The sequence below is a fragment of the Glycine max genome, chromosome 4, assembly GCF_000004515.6.
Source record: "Glycine max cultivar Williams 82 chromosome 4, Glycine_max_v4.0, whole genome shotgun sequence".
NCBI lineage: Eukaryota > Viridiplantae > Streptophyta > Magnoliopsida > Fabales > Fabaceae > Glycine > Glycine max.
In genome coordinates, this window is record NC_016091.4 from 6,033,691 (window position 1) to 6,056,938 (window position 23,248).

General features: G+C 33.9%; 3 protein-coding genes across 7 annotated transcripts in view; all 3 read right to left on the reverse strand.

The window, feature by feature from the left end:
- The window catches only part of LOC100793039 (protein TIC236, chloroplastic), a 29,845-nt gene extending 22,465 nt beyond the window's left edge, over positions 1–7,380 (reverse strand). For 2 of the 4 annotated variants that reach the window (XR_005891121.1, XR_005891120.1), the window contains exons 1-10: positions 5,203–7,380; positions 4,653–4,854; positions 4,485–4,544; positions 4,296–4,400; positions 3,496–3,636; positions 3,192–3,254; positions 1,789–2,019; positions 1,607–1,690; positions 854–1,011; positions 124–646 (exon numbers count right to left, since the gene is read on the reverse strand). Coding sequence is in view for 2 of the 4 variants with exons in the window: in XM_006578116.3 (XP_006578179.1) it covers positions 124–646; positions 854–1,011; positions 1,607–1,690; positions 1,789–2,019; positions 3,192–3,254; positions 3,496–3,636; positions 4,296–4,400; positions 4,485–4,544; positions 4,653–4,854; positions 5,203–7,082 (3,447 nt within the window). In the remaining 2 variants the exon portion in view is untranslated. The remainder of the gene's footprint in view (positions 1–123; positions 647–853; positions 1,012–1,606; positions 1,691–1,788; positions 2,020–3,191; positions 3,255–3,495; positions 3,637–4,295; positions 4,401–4,484; positions 4,545–4,652; positions 4,855–5,202) is intronic. The other 2 variants (XM_006578116.3, XM_014774516.3) reach the window with 2 other exon arrangements.
- Positions 7,381–10,666: 3,286 nt separating this feature from the next.
- On the reverse strand, positions 10,667–13,392 carry LOC100777431 (general transcription factor IIF subunit 1). The gene is made up of 3 exons (XM_003522598.5): positions 12,599–13,392; positions 11,572–11,833; positions 10,667–11,284 (listed from the first exon to the last, which is right to left on the reverse strand). Exons 1-3 carry the CDS (start codon positions 12,917–12,919, stop codon positions 10,899–10,901), a joined length of 969 nt encoding a protein of 322 aa, XP_003522646.1. The 5' UTR covers positions 12,920–13,392; the 3' UTR covers positions 10,667–10,898.
- A 2,147-nt stretch (positions 13,393–15,539) lies between these two features.
- Positions 15,540–19,546, reverse strand: LOC100777961 (syntaxin-32). 2 transcript variants are annotated; one of them, XM_003522599.4, is made up of 5 exons: positions 19,019–19,546; positions 18,664–18,914; positions 18,408–18,580; positions 16,765–16,962; positions 15,540–15,888 (listed from the first exon to the last, which is right to left on the reverse strand). In XM_003522599.4, the coding sequence occupies exons 1-5, from the start codon at positions 19,248–19,250 to the stop codon at positions 15,729–15,731; spliced, it is 1,014 nt and encodes a 337-aa protein (XP_003522647.1). In that variant the 5' UTR covers positions 19,251–19,546; the 3' UTR covers positions 15,540–15,728. The 2 variants fall into 2 exon arrangements, with proteins under 2 accessions (XP_003522647.1, XP_006578180.1); XM_006578117.3 differs by having other exon boundaries at positions 15,540–15,850; positions 19,019–19,515.
- Between the last annotated feature and the right edge of the window lie 3,702 nt (positions 19,547–23,248).

The following is a 23,248-nucleotide window of genomic DNA, read 5'->3' on the forward strand; positions in this document are numbered from 1 at the left end:
AAAAAAAAAAAAAAACAGAATCATTGTCCATGATTATACTACAATGTAATACTGCCAAGCAGTTTGTTAAATTCATAATATCTCAATGAAAGATTTTTAGGAAGAGAAAAGTTTATTCATCACCTTGATGCAATCAGGAGAAACACTCAATGACCCAGACATCTGAGGTGCAAGCATCAATTGATTCAATTTGAGACCAGAGATTGAAACCTCACCAACAAGACTAGCTGCACTTCCTTTCTCCAACATTTGCACATGCTGCTTGTTCTTGTCAAAATTATGTTCAATAATAGTGGTACTAGGTCTTAAAACCTTTCCCTGAAACTTGATCCTTCCGGTTGCTTTCAAAATCAAAGCTCTTGGAAAATCCAATGTATAAGGCGTGACCAAACTAAAGAATTCAAATCCACGCATGTGCAAATCAAACTCAACTCCACCAACAGTGAATAGACTGGCTCTCGGTGCATAAAACTCTTCTCTTTTAGAAGAAAAATTATCAGAAAAAGATGTTTGAACTTTCATATACAAATCTAATGCAGCCGAAGCAGAATTAACAGTAATGAAATCATGTGAGATTATGATATCTCCTCTAGCATCACTGAAAGGCCCTTCTGCCGTCGGTGCAGTCCATTTTATATCAAACCTCCTGCAATTAAAAAAAATGATTAAAAAGAGTCATATTGAGACAGGAAAGGAGTATTAACGAGTTGGGACAAGCCAACAGGAAGTACAAGAGATATCCATGATGAAAAAGTGGAGAAATGATTGATAATATAAATATATAATAAGCAACAACATTACTAAATCTTAATAAATAAAAACTAATCAAAACTGAAAAAAGTAATAATCTTACGGTCTTAAAAGAGATCCTGAAAGTTTTGTGTTTTCACTTAAAACCCCAAATTTGAGTGGCACCAAATGATGATAACTGGGAATATAGCGAAGCATAATTTTTTCAAAGGCCAAACTTCCAGAGAAGTTTGCATCTATTGCTGTCTCATCATTCACAGCCTGAGAGCAAAATAGTATACATTAGCAGGGGTGAGGGACAAACTGTAGAGAAAAATGGGGCAACGGCATACACATGGGAAAAGACATTCACATTCTGAAATTTTGTTTTAGTCAAATCAATGAAACCTGCGAATATCCTGATTTGTGAGTGTGAGAATCACTACCTCAGTGTGTGATTAATTTATCACTTGACTGTGTCATGGATTATGGAAGAAAGACATTTAAACTTTAAAGTGAAAGAGAAAGAATAAATTAGTATCCTAAGCAAACAGGTGACAGAAAATGCAAATAATTTATGGATAAAATTCATCCCCTCCCTAAAAAACAGTCATAGAATAGAATAAATTAGTATCCTAAGCAAACAGGTGACAGAAAATGCAAATAATTTATTGATAAAATTCATCCCCTCCCTAAAAAACAGTCATAGAATAAGTGTGTATAATGGTGGCAAAATTAGATGATTGTGCCAAAGCTTCCAAGAAATCTGTCCCCCCTCAACGTGCTAACTATTTGCTTAATAAAAGCATGCTATCTCACGGATAAGAAAAGAAAAAAACAATGCATGCTTTCTAATAGATTACAGGTAGAAATATACCTCTGAGCATATCCATACAGTCCCAGCCCCTCGAATTTCACCACCATCCACAAGGCTCGCTCTAATTCCATACAAATCAGCAATCTGTGCTATGCAATGGAAGTGTTACCAAACATAAACAATGAGTCACAACTCTGAAGTCTGAACCACTGTGTGCAAAATTATTACCACTTTCAACTTACACAGCTATCAGTGTTGAAAGTGAAATTGGCAGATACATGTGAAAATGGTACACGATCAAATGCTGCCAATGCTCCAGCCTCCTTACTTTTAGCAAGTGCTTCAGATGCTACAGTTGTAGGAGTGTCAACATGCAAAGAAGAGAATGTCCTTGAAACCGTTCCAGTTCCCACAAATATAGGAGTATCCAGTGGGCCTTGACAATTAAATAGAGCAGTTATCGATCCTGCTAGCTGCAATAATTAAACTTTAGTTATGAAAAAAACAGAGAAATAAAGGATTGATATTGCATCAGCTAACATTTTGGTTAAATTATAAATTTAGTCTCTACACTTTCACACTGTTTTTTTGTTTGTCCTTACATAAAATAAAATATAAAATAAAACCTTACATTTGGTTCCTATAAGGAAAATCATTTATGAATCAATCCTGTTGTTTATTGAAATTATAAGAGTGTTAAATTTGTTCCTATACTTGACACCGTTTTTCATTTTAATCCCTTAACAAAAAAAGATAGCATTGCATTTAGGTCCCTACATGTAAGTCTATATGTAGGTCCCTACAAATGACATGCTGTTTTTTTTTGGTCCTTATATGAAAAATACTCTAACCCCGTCATAACTTTGGTAAATGGTGAGGACCAATTTTGCTAAAAAAAATCATATAGGGATCAAAATGTAGGGTCTTCAGGTAAGAACTCATTGAGATCTCACATCGACTTTACATATGGCCAAAGTAGAGCCTATAAAGGCTTAGGTAATTTGCACCTTATAAGCTAGCTTTTGGGGTTTAGTTAGGCCTGGCCCAAATTCAAGAGAAAAAAACTAGCATACCCTAGTGCCCAGAGGCTCCTCACTATGCGAAGGTATGGGGGAGAGTCATTGTACGCAGCCTTGCCCTTGCATATGCAAAGAGGTTGTTTCCGGATTCAAACCCATGACCTGGTCACGAAAGCACAACTTTACCGTTGTGCTAGGGCTCGCTTTAGCGACCAAAATTGTAATTTAACCTATCACTTTATTTAGGGGGAAAAGTTGAAATTGACCTCGGGCATTAGTCATGTCTCAAATTTTGAAAATCTGTGTAACTTTTATAATAGTCATAGATAGCTTCTTAAAAGTTTTGGAAAATCTGACCTAAATTTTATCAAAAACTCACTTATAAGCTATCAAGTATAAAGAAATGATGGTACATTGGTACTGCACTTTAAAAATAACAAGGAAACAATGAAGCAAAATGAAAGAACTTTATGAATGACTTGCATAAAACTTCAATGTTGCTATTTTCAATTTTAAAAATTACAAGATATAGAAAGGAAACAAACAAAATATAAGGATGGAAATGATCATTTTACTCAAAAACTTTTAAAGTGTTAAATCAATGCATTGAACTCAAGAAAACATACTGGGAACAAGAGAGATCTCATATTGAAAGTTCTCATCAAAGCATTCACTTCAACACTAGGAACCTGGAAAATTGGTCAACAAAGTATTAGAGCAGATAAAAGTTTAAAAATTTATTTAGACAAGAAAAATGAAAGAATGACAGCCAACAATGTATTATGAGATGTTACTCACACTTATACAATAACCTTATGCAACTGTTTATACTACTAACCAGGTCAAGCCCTAGTACAAACCCAAGCCCACTATTAGTAAACCTACTATCTACTAACAATAAATAAATAATTATGTACACATAATAAGTACCTGACACATAAGATGAAATTCTCCTTCCTCAGGATGAATGCCAAAATCTCCTGATGCTTCTAGAGGAATGCTGCCAAACCAGCCACATGCATTGTGTAAAAATATACTTTGACCACGAAAACATAAACTTCCTGATATGTCCTGCAAGAACAAGCATACAAAGTACAAACACAAGAGAGGAGAACATCTTTTAATCAAGTGTGCCAACAACAAAAATATTAAGTATGGTTGTAGATCAATATGCCTAAACACTTGATATGAGACCAAAGATCCAGTAGTCATCAACAGTTACTAGTACGTAGTTGTTACTCATTATTACTCATTAGCAGAAACAAATAAATAAAAAAACTAGACGACAGGGGGTTGTACCAAACATGATAACTCCTCCCATATAAATCACATTTTCTGACTTCCACTCAATGCACCAAATCAAACAAGAAAGGCCAATCACCCCAACAAATATTGCTGCTTTCTTCTTCCCAGGCTTCATAACAAATATCCTTATTTGTCAGAAAATAAAGAGTAAAGTATTATTTTTGGTACAAAAATTTCACATATTTAACTAATAAACAGAGCTTCTAATATTTCATAAAGAAACTAATGAATATAAAACTCATTAGGCAATAGGCATGTGTCACCTTGAATATAAAGTATATTTTTTGTTGAGCAATATAAAATACAATGCATATGTAATGGCCCACTTGCCTTTCAAAAGGATAAAAAAAATATCGCAAATGAAATTTCAAGTGTCAAAAAGGAATTGCACAAGGCATTCTAACATAGATGAAATGAAGACATACAGAAAAACACGATGGAGCATTTAATATTTGGAAGTTCAACCCTGTTACGTCAAGCTGTCCATGATGATTTGGAAAAGTTTCACCCTTTGACATGCACAAGTGAACCTAAATATAGGGAAAGAATATATATCAAATAGGCGAACTTATATCAAATTATTAATTCTCATGTAACTAAGGTTAGAGAACCACCTGACCGCTGGCCATCCCTTTAGACCATGTAATTGGAATGTCTAGGATCCTTTCAAACAGCTGCATAGAGCATAACCCAGACATAAAGTACATAATCATACATACAACTTAAATGGAAATATAGGAAGATAACAAAATATTGAAACTTCAAATTACTATATTTCTTACCGGGACAAAAAAATGGTCAATCTTCAAATTAGCATGCCATTTCTGCTCAACAGTGTCAACAAAAACAATGACAGACAACCAGCCATCACCTTCACATATATCATCTGATCTCCAAGTCTTACAATTTCCACCCAGTTTTACATTTATACGGTTGTAGTAGTGGTTATGAAACTTCACATGGCCATTGGCATTCTCCATCACCCTGAAAGTAAAACATATAGAACACTCAAATTGATGCAAATCATAATTTTCAACAGAGTAAATTAAACTGACACACCCTGAGGTTTCATGAGATTTCACAAACTCCTGGTGTTATTTTAACGTTCACAATAACCTTCCTTATAGGAGGGGACACAGTGTAATGTTTTTCAAACAATTAAGGGAGGCTAGTGTAAGGGTAGAAAAAATAGCATTTGGCTAGTTGACTGCCATACACTTTTAGAAAAGGATCTACAGAAACTCTCTAAACACCTATATCATTAAAATTATAAGCTGGGTAAAAAGGTTTGTTCATCATTTCATTTCTATAATAAATGATAATAGCTCTCACCTAACTTCCCTGTCACCATATGTAAGTAGCATCACAGTTGCACCTCTAAATTGAACAGAATCCAATGTAACAGGAAGAATCTTAGTTAGGTCTTCAGACTGCAGAACATCTACCCCATCTACATTTTCAGCAACGGTACCTTCAACTTTCAGACTCATTTCAGACTTCAACTTTTCAATGGGACCAGCAAGGAAGAAAGATGTCAACCCCTCAATGTTTCTAAAAAACGAGGTTAAGCCAAATTTCATAATCAAGGTCTCAAACGAAACCTGAAAATATGTTGCCAGCACAGACCTAGGCTTCACAGAAACCAAATCTCTTTGGCCCCTAGTTGCACTAACATCAATTGGATTGTGTGCAACATGAAGTCTCAACTCCTCCTTTTTCTCTGTACTAATATTAGCATTGGCATGTTCTGCAACATCCTCACTAGATTGTAAATTTTCATGTTTACTCTCCCTTGTCTGTGAAGACAGATCACCGAAAAAATTTAAATCTTTTGAATTACCATTAATATTTTCATTTGCCGAAGGAGACCAGACTCCCAGATCTCTGAATTGTGTTCCATTACGGTTATCATCATTTCTATTATCATCACCACTGGCAACAGATACAGCATTTTTGTCAAAATCACTTTTTACCCATTGCCTATCATGATCTCTAGAATGAAAACATCCAGAAGATGACAAAGGATGCTCAAACATCCCATGTGATTGACTGTGAAAGTATGCATTTGCTGCAAATGCACCACGTTCAAGAATTCTTTTTCTGAGAGCAATACCAGATGCACTGATGTCACTTCTTTTAGCCTTCTGCTTAAATTTGTGTTTTCTATGCCCTTTTATGACTCTTTTCCAAAACTTAAGTCCTTTTTCAGGGAACTTCACCCTAAATGACTCCTCCAAATCAGCATGTTTCATATCATAATCAACACCTGTGTCCACACAACGATGACCATGCTGCTCCACCTTCTTCATGCAGAAAAAACCCTTGGAGTTTGTTCCTCCTACTGAATGAGTTGCAATTTCCTTTAAATTATCATCACCCTTGGATGGACCACAATTCTTCTCAGAAACAAAGTAACCCATCTCTGCAGCTTCCCTAGCGGCATCATCCCTGTCTCTAACATGTTTAGCAGCCGCCTCCTCTCGTGCAACCCTCCTCACTTTAGTGCGATGATCAAGTCCTTCGTTGGTTGACAAGCGCCTCTGAATGCCCCCTTGAGACAGCGGTATCCCTAACCAGCTATAGTCTTTCTTTTGCACTACTAAGACACACGGATGTGACAAAACTGCATCAAACACAAACTTCCCCCTCCACAGACTGGCAAGGGGGCGAAAACGAACCTTCGCAGTGGGAGCCTCACCACAGGAAAATTCCTCTTCACCTGGCCCAAATGAACATGACTCCAATGTTACACTCAAGGGTGAGATTCTCACAACCTTGCCAAAGCAAACATCGCGCTGAACATACTCACTGATCACTGAACAAACAGAAGGCAAAATATTTGTTTCAACAAAACCCTTGGCTTTGTTCCTTCCAAACCAAACCAAAAGACACAAACCAGAGATAACAACAGTGAACACAGAGGCCCTCATCAAAAGAACACCCTCTTTCCACAATGAGGTGAAATAACTAACACTGAGAGAAAAGGGTGGTTCCTTTTCCTTGAAGCATTTCAACCTCGACCCACTTGCAGAAACATGGGGTTTCCTCAACAAGTTTACATTTTGGCTACAAAACCTAAAAGCATGCCTCGATGGGTAACGAACATGTTTTGCAGAAACATTGCACCTCTTGCTTCTAGGGAAAACCCTTTTGATAGTGTTGTTAACTTCCAAAGGAGCACGAAGCTTTATCCCGAAAAACAAAGTGTCCATTGTCTCCTCGCATGAACCTGCAACAGGGGAGAGACCAAGAAGCTCTTATTCTCTGTCCCTTAACGGTTCAGAAAAGCGCGCGCATGCGAAATGGAACATAGGGATTGAGAAGTGAAGTAGACAGCGATCAAATGAGAGTGAGATCTTGATCATTGATTGTGGAGTTGAAACTATTATAGTGCAGTGTGTATGTTTTGGTGGTGGGAAGTGGAAACAAGAAACGAACGAGACACGAAGAATATTACGTTACTGGTCTTGAGGGAAATCGAATGAAAAAGAAAAGGTGCCTTTAACGCTGTCGTTTACTGATATATATAGAGCTATGAGCTCCCGGCGCTTGATTTGGATTGAATGTTTTTGGTTTTTATTTTTAAAAAAATAGAAAATAAGAGTAAAAATAAGTGTATTTAAAATTTATAAGATATTTTATATGAAAATATTTTTTTAAATAAGTCCAAAATTGAAAATAATACATCAATATTTTCTATTTTTTCTGAAAAAAATAAGACGTGATAACATCTTATAATACTTTTTTCTCAATATATATTTTCTAAAATTTTAAAAATAAAATAGAAAATAAATACTCAAATCAGGAGTCACTACACTTGGTTTGAATGTTTTCTTATTATATTTTCAATGAAAACAAAATATAAGAGTGAAAATACTTTTATTTAAAATTTTAAAAATATTTTCAAAATTGAAAATAGCAAACTAATGTTTTTTATTTTTTTTATAAAGAAGTAAAAACGTGATGGTACTTTAAAGTATTTTCTTTTTAATACATGTTTTCTAAATCCTAAAAATTTGTAAATAAAAATTATTTTCAAAAAATGAAAACATAAAATAAAGACTCAAAAAATGAAATATCAATTACATATTTGGTATGTCGGGGTTTATACTCATAGGGATTATGTAAGTGATTAATGATCAAATATTCATTATCCTTTAGAGTAAATTGGGTTCTTATTGACTCAAGATATGATCTGGTCAACTAACGCTCAAGTCATAATTAGATTGAGAAATATTTCTATGTAGTGTTTTGAGAAGTTTAAAAAAAATCATCATTAACATGATACATTATTTTTAGTGAGATTTGTTGTGAGATACAAATGATGTATTTCACATATAGGGTATAAACTCATAGGAGTTATGTGATTATGAATGATTGATAATTAAGTAATTATTGTCCTTGAGACTAGACTAGACTCTTATCAATATGAGATATGAACAAGTCAATTGACACTCAAGTCAAAATTTGATTGAAGTTGTCATGAAATATTTCTAAACAATGTTTCAAGGAGTTTAAAAGTTCTTTCATCATGAACACGATACATCTTTTTAGTGGGATTTATGCAAGTGAAATATTTTATATATGGGATCTAAACTTGTAGGAGTTGTGTGATTAACACTAATTGATGGACATGTAACCATTATCCTTAAGACTAGATTAAACTCTTATCAACATGAGAGATAAATTGGTGAAAGTTCAATTGAGATTATCATAGAATATTTATAGGCAATATCTCGCAAAGTTTAGCAATTCTTTCATTATAAACATGATATATCTTTTAAGAAAAATTTGTTGTAAGATACTAGTGTTTCATATGTGGAGTCTGCAGTTATGATTGACATTGATGAATAATCAAGTAATCATTATTCTTGATAAGACTAAATTTTCTCAACATAAAAGGTTAATCAGTTAGTTAGCTCTAACCAAGTTATGAATTTAACCTTATTATATTTTAAAATAAAAAATTATATAAAATTGACGCAATCTTTTTTTTTTTTAATAAAATTTGCGCTAGTCGCATTCGTAGGTGATGTCATTTATAATCTCTTCCGGTGCAGCGGTGCTATCATTCTTTTATCTTTTTTCCCTTAATTTATTCATTATATGTTTTATTCTTGTCCGACTTAAAGTTGAAGCCATGCCTTGAAGGTATGAATTGTAATACACCTAGTTTTTTTTTTTTTTTTATCGAAGTGATTATAATTATAATTCTTCAAAAACTCCATGATATTTTCTAGTTTAAGTGTGAAAGTTATTAAAATATGTTCTAAATCATAGTTGACGAAATGCAATACATGTGTGATATTCATTAAAAACTAATCACATGGTCAAAATCATTTCATTAATCGGCGGAATTGTTAGGTACAAAAAATGTACTTATATACACGTTATTGATAGCTAATAGACTAATGTATCATTCCTCTGTTAAGAATCGTAGGATGTGGTGTAACAGTTCAAGATCCTCAGGCTTTCATCGAAGCATGTTCTGAAGAAGAAGAAAAAAAGTTTTTTCCTCCTTTTTCATACAAAGAAATATAGAGAAACTATCGTCCTTAGTGTGTGAGAAGAAAGCTTATTTCATGATTCCATTTATATCTAAAGAAATGTTAAGAATAATGCACCATCTATTTCTCTTTTTACACTTTATTACTAAGAATTAGACTATACAATAATAATGTATTCTCTCACGATATCTTTCTATTAATTCTCTTATGCTATTATATAAGAAAAATATTAAATGAAAAAAAAATAAAAACATGTAATATCTTTAAAAACACATTTAATTCTTTGTGAATTTAATAACTAGAAAGAAATTATAAGATATAAAAGTATTCTACACTAAAATGTGGATTGCACTCCCTATTTATGCTATGTTATAAAGAGGAATAGCATTCTTTCTAATATTCTTCTTAATATCAAGTGACATTCTCAATCAATAAACAGAAAAGAACAGAAAAGAATCATGTAATATGCAAGTATCACCCACTCATGCCTCCTCACAAAGCCAAAAACCTTTCAAATATTCACTAATAAGATGTATAATCACGAGTTTTTTCATGAAATTAATTAAAGAATAATTGGTTTTATTTATTGTGAACTTGGAAATGCTTATTCAAAGGATGAAATACAACTATGCATCATTTTATATAATAGTATATCTTAATGTATTTTTTATCATGTTCATAAATCTTACGAATGACCTTTCTCTAAATTAGCATAGAGAATATTTTAGTAGAAAACAAGCGTTACTACAAAGTACGGGTAGCATGTTTTGTTACTTAATCCAAAGGTGCTCCAGTCCAGTCTCCAGAAAAAACAATGGAGGACAACCCCTAGATGAAAGAAATCAAATCACTCCATCCAAGCTTATTTTACTACAACACACATCACCTATCTACATAATTTTTACCATCTAATGAGAAGTGAGAACTAACTTCTCGCTTTTTGCAGATCTTCATTCTATTCTATTCTATTCTATTTTTGACACCTCAGATGGGAATCGACTAAATCAGAGTGCACTAAGGGAATTATTCGTTTAGATTGATGATAACAACTGAAAACATCTGTATACTAATACAGTATCTCAAGCTAGATAACTTAGAGATAGCATTCTCTACCACTATTCCGATTGAACCGAAAACAACGATGTCAAACGAATTGGATCAATTTAGGCAAGGTTTATAATATAACCTTAAAAACAACACAAGAATTTCTATAGAATAAACACTCAGTCAGAACTAATTGATCACTGATCAGCCACAAAGATATATAAGAACTACAATGCACAATTATGTAGTTCGGGTAAAATATTTAAAGCTAAAATTTTCTATGCCAAAATAGCAAGTCCAGAACAATTGAACAACATTAATTTCCAAAAAAAACTAGATGAAAATTTCCCAGGTCCACTGAAATACGACCAGAATCATCACCATTCTCACCAGAGCCTAAAGCCCACTGTTTATTTGGCATCATCATATGAACAAGAAATACAAATTCCTGTATTGATGTCAAGGAGCAGGGTTCTTTTACCGGATGGGTTGCTGGTTATAATGGTTCTTCTCTTTTTTCTTTGCAGCAGCAAGCCTTGCACTCCTTGCAGCAGCCTCTTGAGCAGCAGCTCTTGCAGCAGCATCCATTTCTTTACTAGACTTCTTCTTCTTTGTAGAAGCAACTTTCTTGAGACGCTCTTTCACATCAACAGTAGATGTATCCTCCTCCACATTTTCGGTGCCTGTGGCCAAATCGGGCCCATTGTTTGTGTCAGAACTGTTGGGTTGATCTTGAGATTCTTTCACCTCCTTGGAAGCTTTATCCTTCTTTTTCTTCTTCTTGGAAGTTTTGGATTCTGCAGGGACATTTTCTTTCTTTTCTCCATCTCCATCAGTCTCAACACCTGTCTTATCCTGAGCACCTGCAAATGCAATTTCACAACATCTTATTTCAGCAAGATTCAATAACAATAAGCTTTGAGTGCTTGCATCTTGAAACACGAAAAAATTACTTTTCTCAGATAAAAGAAGATTAAAAAAAGTGGTTTGAATAAAAAGGTTTGTCTTCTGTAGTTAAATAGAAAAACCTGTTGATGCAAAACAAAAGAAGTGGCCAACAAAGAAGAAGAACATGGCTAATTAATAAACTAAACTCACAAAACACATAATATAATATCCAAAATAATATGGCACAGTTCTACAAATTTACCTTGAGACTCATCTTGACCATCTTTACTTTGTTTTGGTGCCACTCCAAAATCAGCTAGAAGAGCCTCAAGCTCTGCAAGTTCCTTCTTCTTCCTTTCCTTTTTAGAGAGCTGCCTTTCTGTCTCTTTTGGTGGTGGCAAAGGGACTTCAGCATCCTTCTTAACCTCAGGTTCGGGTTTCAAAGATTCTTCGGGTTCATGATCATGCTCTTCCTCCACCTCATCATCCCCTTCATCCAAAATATCTTCCTCACTCTCACTATCCTGTAATAAGAAACCCTGTCAACTATAAAGCACCAAATCTGGAACAGCTGTCCTAGCCATTCGACTTAGCAAAAACAATACCACACAAACACAAACACACACCATTATATACTTCCATTACATGCAGACAGTAACCTCAAAAAAAATATCCTTGTGATTACATTTTTAAGTTCAAAGAATCTCTAATTTGCCAATACATAATAAAACTAGTAGTCTAGTACAAACTAAATGGCAGACAAAAAAAAAAACATGCGGCATGTATTCTTCCCAAAGATAAAGCACAATTATAACAAAAACATTACATCGGAAAAACACAAGTATGTCAAACTTACGGCGTGTTTGGTTCCACATCCCGTACGTAAATTTTCACATTTACTAATAGTTCATTTGGAAACTCGTTGATATGTAAGAAATCACACACTTGAAAGCTATATCTATTTAGAAGTGGAAAATCACATCCAAATCATAGAATCAAACTCCGTACAAGAAGCTAATAGTTATAGCTTTCACATCCCAGACCTGATTTCTTATTTCTCAACTAGTTTCAAAACACACATATAAACTGAATTCACAAGGAATCAACTCACATAACAACCAATATAATAATAAAGAATATTCAAACTTTATAATAGCCACCCGATTTCACCATCCACAAAAACTAGACACCAGTATATCCAGTAATTCAAGAGAATCACGTTATCTATCCACACAGTAAAAAAAAAACAGATAAATAACAAAAACAAATAAACAAACAAATCCTCGCACCTCAAAATTCCCATGTTTGTCCTCCTTACTGTGATGAGGTTCGGAAACGCCCCACACCGATTGGGGCGGCGCCGTGGTGGCGTAGTAATCGTCGTCGTCCTCGTCGTCGACGTCGGCCCAAGACTTGGCGTTCAGCGGCGCCGGGGCCCAAAACACTTGGGCCTCGGCCTTCGCGGACTGGGCCTGCGATTTTGTCGACGAACCCTTGCTCTTCTCCTTATCGGACTTCTTCTTCTTCTTCAGAGTATCCAGCGCCGCAAACACGTTCGTGTTGTTCAACACCAACGACCCTTCCTCCCTCCTGTTTCCACCTCCCACCATTTTTTTCCTTCCTCAGATCAAACACTCTCCTCAACGCTTCCACGCGATTCCCCTAATAATACCTGTAACTTTTTTTCTCCGAAATTCGAATTCTAACGCTCGACCTCGCCGTTTATCGATTTAAATAGAAACAGAAACTTAATCAAAACAAACAAAAAAAAAAATCAACAAGTAAACTAAATTTACTCTCGAATGTTAAAATCGGGTGAAAAGTTTGTTTTTGGTTAGGATGTTAAAATAAAATTGAGCCAATTTTTGTTTGTTATTTAATCGATGAAAACAAGAGCGGTGCTTAGAGATCTGGCGATCGGTGAAGACCGTGAGAATTGAAATCGGGAGAGAGGAGAATCCAGATTCGGGTTTGGAAGAAAAGAGAGGAAGAGTTGAGGATGAGTGAGACGCAGACAATGGACGAGAGATGGTAGTTCTTCCGAGCTAGGGTTATAACAATACGGAGAAGATAACGAAATGAAGGAAGCACGCCCGGAACAGAGCTTTTATAGGGTTTTTTTATTTTATTTTGTAATTTCATTATTATTTGTAACTTTTTTATTAATATTTTTTGTCCTTAAATTATTTGAACTTTTTTGCTTTTACTCTCTAATCAAAATTTTGACTAGCTTTCCTTAAATTATTTTTCCATTAACATTTTTTTCTCTAATGACGTGATAATTGTGAGTTGTAAGTTATTAAGTACATGTAAGTTATTTTAGAAATTGTATGTTTAATGATGAACATTTTAAAAAATTTATTTTTAGTCACTCAACATTTTTCTACTAGTCTTAGTTTCTCATCTTATTCATTTTTACTCGCTTGATAATTTTCTAGGCACAAAATATTATTTAGTAGTGATGGAAGAGACTAAAATCAATGATAGACATCGGTCAAGGATTAAGAGTGATCACAAAAGCATTAAGAGTAAAAAGTAAAATTTGTGAAGAAATGAGAGACTAAGACCATAAAAAACATGTTGAAAGACTATAAGTGAATTTTATAAAAAGATAAGAGATTAAAAAAATTAAAACAAACAAAAATTATACGTGAATATCATATCAAATTAGTTGATAACGTCGTAGTCACTTGTCATTATTTAATCGTGATATTTGATGATAAAAATCAAAATGTTAAGTATAAAATATTTTTTAATCCTTAGATAACATTTAATAATTAACAACATTTATTAAGTGCTACCTAAATCATTTTGATGATCAAAAGGGATTAGTTTCAAAATTAGAGGAATACAAATAAGATTAAAAAAAATAGAACTAAAATCAAACTTCAAAAAATTTAGAAGAACCAAAAAGTAGAAATTTCTCATGCAAGACTTAACCAAGACATTAGCTAAGGAAGTAAAAAAAAAAAGTGTTTTATTGAGATAAGTAAAAATAGCTCTCTAATTACTTTTAGGTTTCAATCTCTTTAGATGAATTTGAAATAAAAGTTATAAAAATTGGTATGAATCTCACCTCTCCACTCTATTATAATTCAAATATTTCATTTCTTTTCATCCCTTTCACTTTCTTACCTCTTTTATATCTTTAAAGTAAATACAAAGTTAAATACACTCCCACATGTTTTCAAATAAAACCTTTTTTTTTAATTCTTTAATAAGTACCCTAAACAAGATCCTTAAGACTTATTGTCGGCATTTTTTACAACTTCACCAAGGCTGCAGGTTTAAAAGTTAGACTTGCAAAATCTAGAGCGTATTTTTTTTTTAGTTTTAAGGTGGGAAATGCGCTTCCACTTCCTCCATCCGACGCACTCACTCACCAAGTCCGAAGAATTTCTTACAAAAATAAAAAAATTAATACATAAAGAGGAAAAAAACATACATATCTGTGTAACCCTCCGACCTTTACAAATGAACATTGAGCAGATAAATATTTTCTTTTTACAGAAAATTTAATGAAATGTTTATTAAATAAGTTTATTCTATTAAAATTTATATCACAAACTCTCTTTTCTTAGAGGAATTTATATTATAAACTTAGCGTAAGCTTTACCAAAAAATTTGAACAAAATTATAAAAACATCATGCATTACATTTTATAAATCTAAACAACTTTGATACAAACTCTTGTACAGTTCCAGATTAGCTTATGAAATCGTTTCAGAATGTAAGGCCATGTATCACTGGATCAATTTAATCCGATTGGAAACCGTGTTAACCTTGTACATTCAGCCTGCTCAAAATAATTTGTTTTTTTTTTATCGATAGTTAACGAAGAGATTTGAACCCTCGACTTTCTTACTCCACCCTCATGCCCCGTCTCCAACTATCAAACCACCTTATGACTCCCTGTCAAAATAAAGTGTACGTTCGGCTACTCAAAAAGTTTTATATTTGCAGTCAAGCTACATACGACTGAACATGTAAAAGAAATTACAAGATATATTATTTTCTATTCTAAATATAGTAAATCGTATTAGCAGATTGAAAAACCAAAAATTGTACAACGAGCATTATTGCAATTGCAATGATTTACTATGTTTTTCCTATGATAAGCTGCGCATGGACACATTATCAAGCTACTGTTTTTCTCAGCTCCCAATATAGATAGATTTATGCATAAATATTACAGAAAGTCTCCACTGGATGGACAATACACAATTCACATAGTTCTTAACCTCGTTATATGTATCGATACGTACAAGTATAAAATTTGACAAACTTGGTCCTACGCTAAACTCTGCCAGAATGAATATAGATTTGGAGAAAGAAATATTAATGAAATACAAAAGGCTTATCACCAGTAATAAGGGCGTCATATGTGTCCTCGTTTTCATTTCTCTGTCATTAGAATGACTATGCCACAAAAAATAAGAAAACCATAAGAAAAAATATTAATACAAAGAAAATCTTGATCATCAGCCACCTATTAGAAGATATGCTGTTCAGATACTTCAACAAAGCCCCTTGCGCCCCCTCTACATTTGCCAGTGTATCATCCATATTTTCATCGATCCTGCAAATTAAGTACCTCTATCAACCCCACCAATGTCTCCATTAAAATAAAAAATTAAGCCAAAGTCAATTCACCTTGTCAGCAATCAAAGTAAAGGAATCCAATTGTTCACGTCAAATTACATTAGTTTCAAATTATTGCAGCAAGGATGTCAAACAAGCAAGCTCATGGAGGGGCACACTCAACTCCTACACCCCCCCACTTTAGTTAATAGCCAACAAACCCTATCCCGAGAGAACCCAATTTGCCCCAGCCTGCATGGGGCAGGAATGGTGAATTTAAAACATGCTCTGCTATGAGATAGGGCAGGTGTGGACTTAGGGTCAATCTGCCCTACAGCACCTGTCAACATAAGCATTTTTTATGCTTATCTTAGCTACCAATAAAGAAAATTATATTAACTCATGTTTACTAGTTTAAACACTTTTAACTGTTGTATAAATTTAATTTAATTCAATATATTCAGGCGTAAGGGACAAGATGGGTATAGTGTGGTTCTACTAATAATTTTCTAAACGAGTTTAATTTTAAATCCCTAAAGGGTGCAGTTGGGGGTCAGGTTGAGCAAAAACACACTCAGCACTCCCACATGCCCATTGACATGCTGAACTAATAACAATAGACTGATATCCATCACAAAATATCATTACAAAGATTTAAAGGGGGGAAAAACTGATACTCGGTTGATACATAATATCTACTCATCATAAATCCAAAATTACAAATTATGGATGACTTATTTGATCATAACAGAATCATGAACAAATCAAGCAAGCTTGTATCTTATAATAAAATAATCATATGTCGCATTCAAATAAAGCAATATAGGACAACAAGGATGTATCTATACAGTGCACAAGTGAGGAATACAAAAACCTGATGGCAATCTCTCCTTGTTGGGAAACAAGAGTTGCTAGTTGATTAAAGATGTTGCTGAGCTCATGAATGGTGGACTCAACATTCTGAAGAGCTTCAGCTCTGCTTTGCATGTAACTGTCTTGCAAGGGAACTACCTCTTGCTGCTGCTGCTGCTGCTGTTGCAGCAATGGTTGACTCTCCCCATCTACCTGCTTCCTGTGGATTTAAAAGGCCATAAAATAAATCATGTGAAAGCGTAATTTCAGATATAATTCATCACAACCTTAATATTGGAGAATAACCAAAGTTCTAATCATTTTTTAGAAAGGGATCCAATCATGCCTTGTAACCAGAGCCTCACCAATTCTTTTGGGTCAGACCTAACATTGCAACTTCCAATTGAAAAGGTGCCATTTTATTAAGAGGGGGGAACAACAGTGCGTTTTTGTTAATTTTGCTGAAATTTGAGATTTTGAATCTCCCTAACCATAAATGCATTTTATTCTCCTTCGCTTCTGTTCCTTTATTGTCTTAGTTGAACATATTGCATATTTTCTCCCTTTTCTCTTAACACCAATCATCCTTTTGAAAATTTGGTGAAACTTCTTATCCATTCCCTTTCTCATATAACCTACTTTTGGGATAACTTTCTAGAGTTAGAGATGGTACTCTAAAGAGAAAGGGGACACTACCATCTCCTTGGAATTTGCTTATCTAGGCTCTTTGAGGTATACTAACAACTTGAAAATTTAAGGAAATGAATTTTTAGCACCTTTTCATTTCAGGGAGGTGTATTCTATAGTATAACTTAGGAATTGTATCCTTAAATAATTTTCTAAAGATTGGTGCGAGGATATGTGGAAAAAGATGTTAGGATCCATTGCAAGGTATGGGACTTGAGTCCCATATTGGATGTATGGGATTCTAGTGTGGGATTTATAAGGCCTGGGGATCAGTAACTACAATACAACAGCTTGCTTTAGTGGTGTGATTCTCTCAACATTCTTATCAATTGGTCTTAGAGATTTAGAGCCTTCCAGGTGTCTCTTAGCTACAAAATACAAATGAACGGTGTGAATGGCGACACCGGCGTTGCAGTGTTCACCGAAGACTAGCCAAAGGGGTACTGCATAGCCTGCCCACGTGTGTGCCAAGGCTACAAATGGGATATTAGGATCTAATTGCACAGTATGGGATTCTAGTGTGGCTGTGTAATAAGGCCTTGGACTCTCCAACTATCAGCTAGCTTTTATGGAGTGGATTCTCCCAAGGTCTTATCATACTATCTGTTTGCTTCTCCATAGTCTTTCTGAAATGATTAGATGGTTCTTCACAGTAATGAGTGGATAACAATCATGATGACAAGTTTTTTGTTACTTTTGTGATTATTACTTGTCATCATGATTATTTCAACCCCTATGCAACTTTTGTTATTTGCCTGTGACGCTATCTGCTATAGATATAGAGGATTTTCGGCTTCCCGCCATTTTCCTCAATCTGCTATTGATAACACTGCTTCTTACTCATACACAATTTTATATATCCCATTTAGATTGATTATTTTCATTGTTCTAGCCCGTTTATATCTAAGTTATGCCGCATGATTTAATACAACCTATTGTATAAATAACATATGGAACAAAAAGAACAGCATAACTTACTTAGGAAACAACTGAGATGAAGATGACCCGGTAGCCCATGGTGGAGCGGGGGCATTAGAAGTATTAGCAGCCGACCTTGTAGCCAACGGCCGTTGCCGGACAAAAGGATTTGCAGAGTCCTTAGAACCATTGGCCGAAAACAGCTGCCTTCTATTCTCATGCACTTTCAAGTTCTTCACAAAAACAATAGCATCACATCAGTGTCATCGGCAATTAGCAAGTACACAGAAGCACACCAATACGACAAATAAGGTACCTCAGTTCGCATGGTGAGAACATCCTTAAACTCTTTAGTGGTGCTCATCAACCTTGTCTTCAGGTCATCAACCACCGTGGTTGAATGGCTAGTCGTGTCGGTAGAAGCGTTCCCACTCTCGTTCCTAGAGTTGCAGAGTAACTGAAGATCCACAACCGCAGAGTTTAGAGCAGTGATATCTTGCTTAATAACCCCCGTAAGCTCTTGGATTTCCATAGTAGGGTCATCAAAAACCGAAGTCCTTTTCGCCACTGCGAATCAAGACGAATAGAAAGGTTCAGGACTTCATCACTATTATTAATTCATATCAAATGGTTTTAGAATCGATTAAAATAGGTTATTGTAATTTGCTTACACTTGGCGAGCTTGGCGAGCTTCTGAGACGTTTGGTGAATCCCCAAGCCGATCTTGGAAGCTCTTCTGTTGAACTCTGATTGATTTGCAATCGCCGATCGCTGTTCCTCCGATCTGGATGAGCTGCTGCTTTGTCCATTTGGCGCTGATCCTGTCTTCTTCAACCTCTCCGCAATGCTCTGGAATTCGTGTGTCCGGTCCCGAAACGATGACTGCGCCGATTTGGTGTACATTTTGCCAATGTATTATCAAACAGTGATGCGAGATCCGTGAAGCCAGCGCCGGAAAATCGGTGTTGTTCTCCGGCGAGGGAAAGAGAAACCCTAGATCTAATTGGAATTGGATCGCATTAGCTGTTGTAGATGGGGGAATGGATAAACGAGGAGGAGGTGTGGTGTAAGGAGTTATGGAAATGGTGCGTTGCACAAAGCAAGAGCAGCACCTTGTTGCTCTATTCGGATTTTGGACATTTTACCCTCACACTCATGTTAACTGCTTCGTCTTTTGCTGCTAAAAGCAAAAAATCCCCACTGTGATTTTACCTTATAATAAAATAAGGTAAAATTGTATTTTTATCTTCTGCTGTTTTTAATTTTAAGTTTAATTTTTCTTTAAATTTATTTATAAATTTAGTCACTCTAATGTAAAATTTCGTAAATTTCATTCTCAAATTCGAATTTAAACGTTATTACGTGTTACATCTGATTGGATTATAAATAATACGTTATTTTAAAGAGTGTGATAATTTTATTTTATTTTTACCCCAACCTAAAAGCTTATCAGAAAATCTCCAAATGTTTACTGCTGGAGATGGAGGAACCATTGAAGTTTTTACTATGTTTCCGGGTGGAAATGGAGGAACCATTGAACTTGTTTAAACGCACGTGAGCCTCAAATTTAAGACTTCTTTTGTTTGTTTTTTTTTTTTTTTGTTCTTATGATTATAGTTAAATTGCTAGCACATGCTCCAACAACACTGGCCCCTGCCCGGAATGTCTGGACACTGAGATATACCACGAGCTTGGAAAATGGTAGTCTTGTGGTGAGTATGTTTTGTCATTTGATGCACCATATAAATGCCGGGTTGTGTTTGCTTTAAATTCTTCTTGATGCATTATATAGATTCTTAGAATTTATATGTAAGACTATTGTGTTGTGTTTTTATAAATTATTCTTTGATGGGAGGGAATGTAATATATTTTGGATTTGTTTTTCTTCCAATACTATTTTTACATGTTTGTGTGAGGTTATAATGATATATCTAGTCCATTCAGGATGTGACGTTCCAATCAATATTTTTATGTGATAGTTAACGTTTAAATTTGGATTTGGAAATCTAATTTATAAAATTTTATATAATTAAAAAACTACATTCATAAATAAATTTAAAAAAGAACTAAAAGACAACCAGGAGAATTAAAAATATAATTTTTTCTAAAAATAAACTAACAATCAATGTAATGTATAAAATATAAAATTAAAATAAAAGATAATGCGTCAAAATTAAAATAAAATATTTCTATCATTGTTAAATAAAGAAATTGTTCCTCTACTCAAAGATGAAAGAATTCATTCCGAAAAAATAAAAAATAAAAACATGGTTAAAATAAAAATGAATTTGAATGTATTAACTCATTTTTGTAATTTTAAAAAAAATCTGGGATAATAAACAAAAGTATAGCAGTTGTTTTTAAAATATAACTGAAAAAAAGAGTGGACATTCAGTTATAATTTAAAACAATCATGTAACTTCCTTGAATTTGTGTATTTTTTTTAATAATTAAGGACATAATTGTCTTAAAAATATAATAACAAAAAAGTGTTCAACAAAAGGAATGTCCCCTTTATCTACGTCGGAAACATAAACATTATCGCATCTGTGTGTCTACATACAACATTTCTATTTCATTATTAGATTTTATTGCGTTGAAGTTTTTGCATTGTAATAATTTCTCCTGTATATTTTAGTTTAATATGTTTTCAGAATACATGTTTATGTATAAATATTTTGTTTACTAATTATGACTGTGTTTATTATGGTAACATGGTATGTCAATATATGATCTTTTGTTTATTATTCCAATTTTTTTTTTAAAATACAATTAGTATTATATATATGTGTGTGTTAATGTGTGTGTTTCTAAATGATTCTAATTGTCTCTAATTTCAGCAAAAATATTAACAAATTTATAGATTCATGTGATACACGTATGTCTAGAGAAATACGAATGAAGATGAGTGAAATATTATTAAACTATATGTTGACCTTGGAAAATAAAGTTTCTTGCAGATTTGCTCTTAAAACCTTGTCATATTATTCTTCAAAGGACTGAAGCCTAAAGCAAAATACAAAGTGACAAATAATAAAAGAAACATGCAGTTTGAAACAAAGTCATACCAATCATAAAAATGAAAACAACACGTACAATGGAAAACCCTATAAACTGACAGTATTATGCAGCACGTTTTTATCAACAACTCCAACACAAATGAAGGTGCATTTGCTTAGACAGATATTCATTCTATCACTCAATGTAGTTAGTTTGTAATGTGGCTTCCTAATTTACTTGCATCTCATGAATATGAAAAATGGATTTTCCACTTGAAAACTAACATCCTAAATGGCTTTACTTCTGAATTCAAACTGAACTTATCATCCAATCTCTCAGTACACTTCCTCTCATTAACAATGAAATATAGGAAAAAATACACAAAAGATAGCCTAAATAGTCAACAGACATGACTTCTCTAAAGAAAAAATTAACCGTATACTAAAGGAAGAGTGTGTAGTTACTATAGCATTGGAATAGATATACAAAATAAATAAATAGCCCCCACCTAAATTTAAGACATGATTCCTTACCTCAGTCATGGTGGTGTTCACTGAATTTTTAGACATGGTTGGGCTTCCAATTGGATTTCATCGTTCTCTGCAATGCCTAAATTGATAAGATAAAGAGAAAGCAATTCACAACATAGGAGTTTATAACGAGTACACAGGGGATTTCCCTACAACTAACCCAAAATTAAAATCATGAACTGGAATGAGCCTAATCGAAAAATAATCCAGAAATCTTGATGCAAACATGTACAGATCAAGACTGAACGTATGTGGGTGCCGTTTTATTTTAAAAATTTTAAGAATCGAAGTTGTCTAAATATTAGCCAATAAGCAATGCATTTTAATGGAGATACTCAGTGCAAACAAAATAAGAATGCATTTCACTCAATAGAGACATGGGTGTCATCATTTGCAAAAAGAATTCGAAGTTGTTTACCATATGTTTTCAAACTTCTATACACTCAAGACTCAAGTGTTTTTATGTAAGTGTCCCATTGAAACTCTAAGGGGTGAATATGTGTGTGTGTGAGAGAGAGAGAGAGAAAGACAAATCAGGAAAAAAAACTAATTTATGTAGAAGGCAAAAAAGGAATGATGAATTGATGATGACTACTTTGTGGACTCTTACTTATTTTGTGCTCTATCACTTCAGCTACTTTGCCAACACTGAACCAACACCATTTCTTCATTGTTGCTCTTCTTCTTTTACAACTAAAATGGATCAGGGGTTAATAACTATGTTGTTACCTGTTAGGAGTGGAGTCCTCCATATACGTATTTAAAAAATAAATAAAGAACATGGTTTGAAAGTTATAAAAACAAAGGGAAAAAAGGAAAATGTAATCATCCTCAAACACAAAATGAAAATGATATGAAGGAGAAAGAACAACAAAAAATGAGAATGAGGGGAAAGAAAAGGGTGGGTGGGTCCGAGAATGTGAAACAAACGTGGGAGAGTATGCGGTTACACCAAGTTGGGTCTGTTATTCAATTTCAAAGGGAAAAAAAGAACAAAGAAATTCAATTTCAAAAAAAAAAAATAGAGAATGTGTAGTTTTTTTTAAATCGTGGAGTGTGCAGTTACTCTTGGTGGCCTTGTACAGTTCCTCTGGCAGTTGAAGGATGAAATTTAAAAATAAAATGTAATATCCATTCGTAATATTATTGGAGAATACATGTTAAAGGGTAAAATAGAGAAAAAATGTGTATACCAAATGGGTGTATTCCCATTATATATGGGTACAACATTTTGCGTTTTTCTTCACGTGACAACCATCATCAAAAGTTATTTTATAATTAAGGTGTATAATATATAAATTTAGTAATTAACCTACCTTGAAACGTCATGTCACGTGAAGAAAAACACAAAATATTATATAATAATGATGA

Coding starts and splice junctions, on each gene's coding strand:
- LOC100777431 (XM_003522598.5), bottom strand. CDS start 12,919: ATGGTGGGAGGTGGAAACAGGAGGGAGGAAGGGTCGTTGGTGTTGAAC. Junction 11,834..12,598: donor ACAAACATGGGAATTTTGAG/GTGCGAGGATTT, acceptor TTCTTATTACAG/GATAGTGAGAGTGAGGAAGA. Junction 11,285..11,571: donor TGGTCAAGATGAGTCTCAAG/GTAAATTTGTAG, acceptor TTGCATTTGCAG/GTGCTCAGGATAAGACAGGT.
- LOC100777961 (XM_003522599.4), bottom strand. CDS start 19,250: ATGTACACCAAATCGGCGCAGTCATCGTTTCGGGACCGGACACACGAA. Junction 16,963..18,407: donor TCATCTCAGTTGTTTCCTAA/GTAAGTTATGCT, acceptor TTAAATCCACAG/GAAGCAGGTAGATGGGGAGA. Junction 15,889..16,764: donor CAAGGAGAGATTGCCATCAG/GTTTTTGTATTC, acceptor CTTAATTTGCAG/GATCGATGAAAATATGGATG.